The 9,537-nt window shown below is 45.7% G+C and overlaps 1 protein-coding gene across 1 annotated transcript in view; it reads left to right on the top strand.

Moving 5' to 3' along the window:
• The first annotated feature begins 2,658 nt into the window (after nt 1-2,658).
• Nucleotides 2,659-9,537, top strand: part of LOC141106903 (uncharacterized) — a 42,314-nt gene continuing 35,435 nt past the window's right edge. The window contains exons 1-5 of the mRNA XM_073597832.1: nt 2,659-2,752; nt 3,762-3,902; nt 4,031-4,201; nt 4,288-4,411; nt 5,483-7,223. Of these exons, the coding sequence (XP_073453933.1) occupies nt 3,798-3,902; nt 4,031-4,201; nt 4,288-4,411; nt 5,483-7,223 (2,141 nt within the window). The 5' untranslated portion in view covers nt 2,659-2,752; nt 3,762-3,797. The remainder of the gene's footprint in view (nt 2,753-3,761; nt 3,903-4,030; nt 4,202-4,287; nt 4,412-5,482; nt 7,224-9,537) is intronic.

The following is a 9,537-nucleotide window of genomic DNA, read 5'->3' as shown; positions in this document are numbered from 1 at the left end:
AGATTACACAATATGCTCAGAGTGCTCTGGAATCACATGGGGTCACACCAGATGCTCAGGGTGCTCTAAAGTCATAGAGATCATACTGGATTCTTAGGGTGCTCTGGAATCACAGGGGTCACACAGGATGCTGAGGGTGCTCTGGAATCACAGGGGTCACACAGGATGCTCAGGTTGCTCTGGAATCACAGGGGTCACACAGGATGCTTATGGTGCTCTGGAATCACAGGGGTCACACAGGATGTTCAGGGTGCTCTGGAATCACAGGGGTCGCTCAGGGTTCTCGGGAGTCATAAAGATATACTGGATTCTTAGGGTGCTCTGGAATCACAGGGGTCATACAGGATGCTCAGGATGCTTTGCAATCACATGGGTCACACAGGATGCTCAGGAATCACATGGGTCACACAGCATGCTCAGGAATCACATGGGTCACACAGGATGCTCAGGGTGCTCTGGAGTCACAGGGGTCACACAGGATGCTCAGGGTGCTCTGGAATCACGAGGGTCACACAGGATGCTCAGGGTGCTCTGGAATCACAGGGGTCACACAGGATGCTCAGGGTGCTCTGGAATCACAGGGGTCACACAGGATGCTCAGGGTGCTCTGGAATCACAGGGGTCACACAGGATGCTCTGGAATCATAGGGGTCACACAGGATGCTCAGGGTGCTCTGGAATCACAGGGGTCACACAGGATGCTCAGGGTGCTCTGGAATCACAGGGGTCTAGAGGATGCTCAAGGTGCTTCGAAAAAACAGGGGACACACAGGATGCTCTGGAGTCACAGGGGTCACACAGGATGCTCAGGGTGCTCTGGAGTCACAGGGGTCACACAAGATGCTCGTGATTGCTCTGGAGTCATAAAGCTCATACTGGATGCTCAGGGTGCTCTGGTTTCACAGGGGTCACAAAGGATGCTCAAGGTTCTCTGGGGTCATATAGACTGCTCAATGTGCTTTGGATTCAAGGGGTCACACACAAGATGCTCAGGTTGCTCTGGAGTTGCAGTGTCACACAGGATGCTCAGTGTGCCCTGGAGTCATAGGCAATCACAGTCACTGGTATGACAGAAGGACTGGAGGCTTGCATGGAGGACATAGTTAAAGTGTAAGTAAACCCCCTATCGTTTTCAGCCAAGGAAGCTGCCATCTTGGCCTCTGTTTAATCTACAACTGCCATGTGATCAGTTATGACACCAGCCATTGAATGGTTTGACAGTTTAGTTGAGAGCACAACCAATAGGAGTGTTACATTTCTGGCACGTGCCAGAAATGAAACTGGTTTATGGATGGGTTTACTTCCGCTTTAACATGAGGATACAGATGAGTGCAGAAGTAGGAGGAGACTTGGCTGAAGCACAGAGATGTTTTGCCTGAACACTGAGCCCCTCATTGTTTTGTAACTTAAAGCCACATCAGCCAGGAGAACTGTACCCTACGGCACTGGCACTCCAGGTGAAGGCCCAGAAGTTCAGGCAGCTGTGCTCCAGAGATGAGACCTAGTGCTGGATCCCAGAGGAGGTAAGTGTGGCAATAGTAGAGCCACCAGGTACCATCTCAGAGTCTGAAATAGCTGGGAATGTAGTTCTTCATCTCACAGTATTCTAGTTTCCCTTCATCCAGCAGTGGAACCGAACCCTCACAATCCATTATCTCACACAGGCACTGGAGGTTTAGGATGGTTTACATCTTTCCTCTGACATCTTTCATTTTGAAAGTATTGGTGAAGGCTCAATGAGAGTGCATGGCGGTGGTTGCTATTTTGACCGAGGAGGCCTTGTTTCCTCTGGTGATATCCTCTGGAAAAACAATGTTCTTTAAGCGAGATCTCCTGACTCAAGCATGCTGGGTCCTTCCACACCTAAAATGTCTTCATTTAATTGCGTAGAAACTGAGAGGAATAGGTTGCCCCAATTCAACCTTTCATCTTTATTCATAGCTCCCCTTCCAAAGTCAACGAAAACCACATATCATAGAATATGGAGGCAGCCTTTGGGAACCACGTCTTAGACTTCCTGGAATCAGTTCGGCAATCAGGGAACGGGCTGAGTTACAGCTCTCTCAGAGTGTAAGTCTCTGCTCTTTCAGCCCCTATAATGTACCAGACTTTTCCCATTTTCAAAGTTTCCAGAAGCAACTATTATAAACAAACAAAATGTGGTTGGTGTTCCCAAAATTGGGATTTTGCCACTAGTTGCCCTCATCTTATGGACCCTGCCTCAGAAAGCTGTATTGCTAAACTTGTAACTGTTTGAATTTAAAAACCACCATTTACACCTGAGCTTCTTGAGCGTGTTTTTGTGCCTAGCCCTACATGTGACAATGCCCAGCAATAGGAATCCCATTGTATTCAGTACAGAATGCTCACATCTCTAAAAAAAAAAAAAGGTTCATGGGCTTTTTTAGGGCTGTGCTAAGCTTTAATGGCCTTGCCTGTAAAGACGGAACATAAGCATTTTCTTACACATTAGAATGCATTAAAAATGTGCAAAAACACTTTTAAAAGTCTATGTAAGCGCTAATACGTATAATAGAATAAAAGAATGGTCCCAGAAACAGCTGTCTATACTGAAAAACAACGTAAGCTGCAGGTTTTATATTCTCCACAAGGAGGCAATCTCATTAATCGCCAGTGGAACGCAGTAACAGGAAATGATAATAGAAACAGGAAGTGATGTAACATACAGACAGGAAGTTCCAGGTGAGAGGTAAATAGAGAAAAGACAAAGCTGGAACTGACAGCATAAAAGGTAATAAAATGTATAGCTTTATAGATGAGATACATCCTAAATATAGAACCATTTATCCAACTGTCCATCCAGAGCCTCTGTTTTATAGACCAGATACATCCCAAATATAGAACCATTTATCCAACTGTCCATCCAGACCCTCTGGTTTATAGACCGGATACATCCTAAATATAGAGCCATTTATCCAACTGTCCATCCAGAGCCTCTGGTTTATAGACTGGATACATCCTAAATATAGAACCATTTATCCAACTGTCCATCCAGAGCCTCTGGTTTATAGACCGGATACATCCTAAATATAGAGCCATTTATCCAACTGTCCATCCAGAGCCTCTGGTTTATAGACTGGATACATCCTAAATATGGAATCCTGTATCCAACTGTTCATCCAGAGCCTCTAGTTTATAGACCGGATACATCCTAAATATGGAAGTCACGTATCCAACTGTCCATCCAGAGCCTCTGGTTTATAGACCGGATACATCCTAAATAAAGAACCATTTATCCAACTGTCCATCCAGAGCCTCTGGTTTATAGACCGGATACATCCTAACTATAGAGCCATTTATCCAACTGTCCGTCCAGATCCTCTGGTTTATAGACCGGATACATCCTAAATATAGAGCCATTTATCCAACTGTCCGTCCAGATCCTCTGGTTTATAGACTGGATACATCCTAAATATAGAACCATTTATCAAACTGTCCATCCAGATCCTCTGGTTTATAGACCGGATACATCCTAAATATAGAGCCATTTATCCAACTGTCCATCCAGAGCCTCTGGTTTATAGACCGGATACATCCTAAATATAGAACCATTTATCCAACTGTCCATCCAGAGTCTCTGGTTTATAGACCGGATACATCCTAAATAAAGAACCATTTATCCAACTGTCCATCCAGAGCCTCTGGTTTATAGACCGGATACATCCTAAATATAGAACCATTTATCCAACTGTCCATCCAGAGCCTCTGGTTTATAGTTTATGTTTATTATCCTTCCACAGAAAAGAGAGTCCTGTATAGATCTCATGACCACCTAAATGGATCACATGACCCCATCAGTAAGTATGGACAAGAGCCAAAGTCACATGACTGAAAGGTTATTAGACCTCACCCTTGAGATCATCTGCCTACTGACTGGAGAGGTAAGGAGGATTCTGGGAGGGTCTCTTGGCATTACCCTTATCTCTGTAACTAAATCCCAGACTGCATCTGAGAGTTGGGGAGGAGTCTGATAAGTCTGTAGAGGTTTTTGTTTTTTTTTTTTCCTTAGGATTATAAAGTAGTAAAGAAAATATCTGGTGAGCCATTAACACCCAACAGCTGTCTTCAAAAGATGTCACCAATCACAGTGTCTCCACCTCACTGCCTGACAACAGAGGTAACCAGTGCCAAGAAAATTCTAAAAGTCATCAACAAGATGATGGAGCTGCTGACAGGAGAGGTGAGCGGTGCCGGGAATTCTGGGACATTATCCAGTAACAGACAAGGGATGTGTCTGGATGGTGACTGTATCATTGTGTGTGTCAGGTTCCTATAAGGTGTCAGGATGTCACTGTCTGTTTCTCCATGGAGGAGTGGGAGTATTTAGAAGGACACAAGGATCTCTACAAGGACGTCATGATGGAGAATCAGCCGCCCCTCACATCACCGGGTAAGAGGAGACTTTATCCGATAAATGCAGAAAATCCATAAAAGTTTGACCCAAGTTTACATGAACGATAAATTAATTACTTCACGTCACATCCTTTAATGAGGTAAAGACTGTGAAAACCTAACTGATAGTAAGAACACTGTCAATGTACCTACACTACCACCCCAATGTCCCCAACAACTGAGGTGGAAGAAAAGTACACCAGGAGGAGATACTGTACACCATATGAAAGGTCCATCTCCATTCCTCAATATAACGTCATGTTCCCAACAAATGAGGTGGAGCTTTTTACACCATATGAAAGATCCATCTCCATTCCTCAATATGTCATGTTCCCAACAAATGAGGAGGAGATACTGTACACCATATGAAAGGTCCATCTTCATTCCTCAATATAACATCATGTTCCCAACAAATGAGGAGGAGATACTGTACACCATATGAAAGGTCCATCTCCATTCCTCAATATAACATCATGTTCCCAACAAATGAGGAGGAAATACTGTACACCATATGAAACGTCCATCTCCATTCCTCAATATAACGTCATGTTCCCAACAAATGAGGTGGAGATACTGTACACCATATGAAAGGTCCATCTCCGTTCCTCAATATAATGTCATGTTCCCAACAAATGAGGAGGAGATACTGTACACCATATGAAAGGTCCATGTCCATTCCTCAATATAATGTCGTGTTCCCAACCAATGAGGAGATACTGTACACCATATGAAAGGTCCATCTCCATTCCTCAATATAATGTCATGTTCCCAACAAATGAGGAGGAGATACTGTACACCATATGAAAGGTCCATCTCCATTCCTCAATATAACGTCATGTTCCCAACAAATGAGGAGGAGATACTGTACACCATATGAAAGGTCCATCTCCATTCCTCAATATAACGTCATGTTCCCAACAAATGTGAATAGATACTGTAGTTTGGTGTTGCAATTGCTTCCAATTCTATGCCAGGGCTCTTTGAAACAGTTGACTACTCTAAATACGTACATGTATATGACTCCTGCATGTAAAGCATATACCTATAACATCAAATTGCTTTCCAACAGATGGACACAATGCTCAAAACAGGAATACCTCTGAAGGACAATCTGTTCCATCTCCAGATAATGATGAAGAAGATAATGATGAAGAAGATAATGACATCACACAACCTTCTCCAGAAGTACATCCCATTACTGATAATACTCATCACAGAGCTGATGATATAAAAAGATCAATGGATCCCTCAAATCCTAAGAAATCTGATAAATCTCATACTGTGACTCCAGAAATACATCTAAAATCTCAGCGTTCAGATAGACCAACAAAGCCACCTAAGTCCAAGGAATCTTCTTTAAGACGTGAAGGGAATCACACAGGAGAACAATCGTTGTCATGTTCAGTGTGTGGGATATCCTTCACCCAAAAAAAATACCTTCTTATACACCAGAGAACTCACAAAAGCGAGCGTCCTTTCTCGTGTTCAGAGTGCGGGAAATGTTTCACTTTAAAAGGAAACCTTGTCCGACACAAAAGACTCCACACGGGTGAGCGCCCTTACTCGTGTTCAGAGTGCGGGAAGGGTTTTACTGTTAAAAAATCACTTGATATACACGAAAGAACTCACACAGGTGAACGCCCCTTTTCATGTTCGGTGTGCGGGAAGCGCTTCAGTGAGAAAAGGTGTCTTCAGAGACATGAGAGAAGTCACACAGGCAAGCGCCCCTATTCATGTTCAGTGTGTGGGAAGTGTTTCGCTGATAAAGGAAACCTCCTCCTACACCAGAGAATTCACACGGGTCAGCGTCCCTTTTCATGTTCAGAGTGCGGGAAGTGTTTCACTCAGAAAGGACACTTTCTTTCGCACCAGAGAAATCACACAGGGGAGCGTCCTTTTTCATGTTCAGAGTGCGGGAGTCGTTTTGTTCACAAAGGAAGCCTTGTTGCACACCAGAGAAATCACACGGGGGAGCGTCCTTTTCCATGTTCAGAGTGCGGGAAATCTTTCAGTCAAAAAGGAAACCTTACTAAACATCTGAGAAGTCACACGGGTGAGCGTCCTTTTTCATGTTTAGAGTGCGGGTTTTCCTTTACTGCAAAATCAGATCTTATTAATCACCAGAGAAGTCACACCGGTGAGCGTCCTTATTCGTGCTCAGTGTGCGGAAAGTGTTTCATTCTGAAAAAGACTCTTCTTCAACACCAGAGAAGTCACTCGGGTGAGCGTCCTTATTCATGTTCAGCGTGCGGGAAATGTTTCACTCACAAAATCAATCTGGTGGAGCACCAGAGATGTCACACGGGTGAACGACCTTACTCGTGTCCCGAGTGTGGGAAAAGTTTCACGCACAGAGCAGGCCTTATTTCGCACCAGAGAAGCCACACAGGCGAGCGTCCTTATAAATGTTCGGAGTGTGGGAAAAGTTTCACTCACAGAGCAGGCCTTGTATCACACCAGAGAGGTCACACCGGTGAGCGTCCTTATTCTTGCTCAGTGTGCGGGAAAAGTTTCCCTGAGAAAGCCAAACTTCTGATACACCACAGATGTCATACGGGGGAGCGTCCTTATCCGTGCTCGGTGTGTGGGAAATCTTTCACCCAGAAGGGGGCACTTGGTATACACCAGAAGCTTCACACAGGCGAGCGTCCTCATTCATGTTTGGTGTGCGGTAAAGGCTTCATTATGAAAACTGCGCTTGTTATACACCAGAGAAGTCACACGGGTGAGCGTCCTTTTTCATGCTCGGAGTGCGGGAAAAGTTTTGTTCACAAGGGAGGCCTTGTTCAACACCAGAAAACTCACAAATAGAAGGACGGCTGTTCATTCTGAGAGTTTGTTCGACTGAATCACTGATGAAGCCTCCAGTGGTGAGATCTGCTTTCTACAGTTCCTGGCTCTCTCACCCCACCCCCAACCCCAACATTGAGGTGTCCTTATTATTCTTTGTGTATGCTCCACAATATTAAATAAAAAATCCAACAGGGCTGTTCATTCCGAGAGTTAGTTTGACTGAGTCACTGATGAAGGCTCCAGTGGTGAGATCTGCTTTCTACAGTTCCTGGCTCTCTCACCCCACCCCCACCCCCCCAACATTGGGGTGTCTTCATTATTCTTTGTGCATGCTCCACAATATTAAATAAAAAATCCAACAGGGCTGTTCATTCTGAGAGTTAGTTCGACTGATACACTGATGAAGGCTCCAGTGGTGAGATCTGCTTTCTACAGTTCCTGGCTCTCTCACCCCCCCTAACATTGGGTTGTCCTCATTATTCTTTGTGCATGCTTCACAATATTAAATAAAAAAAAACCTAGCAGGGAGGGTCGGAGACCCTCGTAATTGACTCACTGAGTTTGTAGGCCCAGGAACTCAAGACATATAAGCATTCCAGGGAATGACTGCAGCCCTAAGCATTTCACATTCTCTTGGGGAGGGAGTTCGGTGGGAATATGGTCCTCTAAACAATCAGTACTGACATGCAGAGCTGCTGTTAGAACCCACAGGGCCCCATATGGCCAACCTGACACCCCCAAATAGACAGTTTACTATGCTTCAATTATGAATGAACACAGTGAGTGATCGGTACTAATCACTCATTGTGTTCATTCAGGAAAGGAAGGGGCTGGTAAATATATACATGCAATTTTCAAAAGTATTGGGACACCGGCCTTTACACGCACATGAACTTTAATAGCATCCCAGTCTTAGTCCGTAGGGTTCAATATTGAGTTGGCCCACCCTTTGCAGCTATAACAGCTTCAACTCTTCTGGGAAGGCCGTCCACAAGGTTTAGGAGTGTGTCTATGGGGATGTTTGACCATTCTTCCAGAAGAGCATTTGTGAGGTCAGGCACTGATGGTGGACGAGAAGGCCTTCTCTCTAATTCATCCCAAAGGTGTTCTATCGGGTTGAGGTCAGGACTCTGTGCAGGCCAGTCAAGTTTCTCCACCCCAAATTCGCTCATCCTTTATGTACCTACGGGAACTCTTAAGGCGTCAGCATACCAAGACAATTGGACAATTTCATGCTCCCAACTTTGTGGGAACAGTTTGGACTTTTTATGGACCTTGCTTTGTGCACTGGTGGGCAGTCATGTTGGAACAGGAAGGGGCCGTCCCCAAACTGTTCCCACAAAGTTGGGAGCATGAAATTGTCCAAAATGTCTTGGTATGCTGACGCCTTAAGAGTTCCCTTCACTGGAACCAAGGGGCCAAGCCCAACCCCTGAAAAACAACCCCACACCATAATCCCCCCTCCACCAAATGATTTGGACCAGTGTACAAAGCAAGGTCCATAAAGACATGGATGAGTGAGTTTGGGGTGGAGAAACTTGACTGGCCTGCACAGAGTCCTGACCTCAACCCGATAGAACAGCTTTGGGATGAATTAGAGCGGAGACTGCGAGCCAGGCCTTCTCGACCAACATCAGTGCCTGACTTCACAAATGCGCTTCTAGATGAATGGTCAAACATTCCCATAGACACACTCCTAAACCTTGTGGACAGCCTTCCCAGAAGAGTTGAAGCTGTTATAGCTGCAAAGGGTGGGCCAACTCAATATTGAACCCTACGGACTAAGACTGGGATGCCATTAAAGTTCATGTAGAGGCAGGTGTCCCAATACTTTTGACAATATAGTGTATCTCCACCCCGAAGCCCCGAAGGTTCCTATTGTATGCTTGCAACTGCCAGCGGGAAGGAGAAGAGGGTAGTCAGCAGCGCTGTGGGGGGCCTCGGGCAAGGGGTAAATGTATGGTGCACAGGGAGGGTGATCAGTGTGGTGGGGGGGGGGGGGGCCATTGCAGGAACCAATCCCCTGTATGGCTCTCTCTGCAGCAGCTGAAAGCCGTTGAGAGGGAGAAGAGAAGATGCTGGCTTTCAGCTGCTGCAGAGAAAGCCATACAGAGGATTGGTTCCAGTAATTACCCCTCCTTCCCACATCTGATTCATCCTGCTGCCTGGGCCCCCTGCTGGCCCGAGCCCCATACAGCAGGACCCCCTTATCCACAGTCCTGCTGCCTGGGCCCCCTGCTGGCCTAAGCCCCATACAGCAGGATCCCCTTATCCACAGCCCTGCTGCCTGGGCCCCCTGTTGGCCTGAGCCCCATACAGCAGGACCCCCTT

This window comes from Aquarana catesbeiana, linkage group LG08 (genome assembly GCF_042186555.1).
Source record: "Aquarana catesbeiana isolate 2022-GZ linkage group LG08, ASM4218655v1, whole genome shotgun sequence".
Lineage (NCBI taxonomy): Eukaryota > Metazoa > Chordata > Amphibia > Anura > Ranidae > Aquarana > Aquarana catesbeiana.
This window is presented reverse-complemented; position numbering and strand designations above follow the sequence as displayed.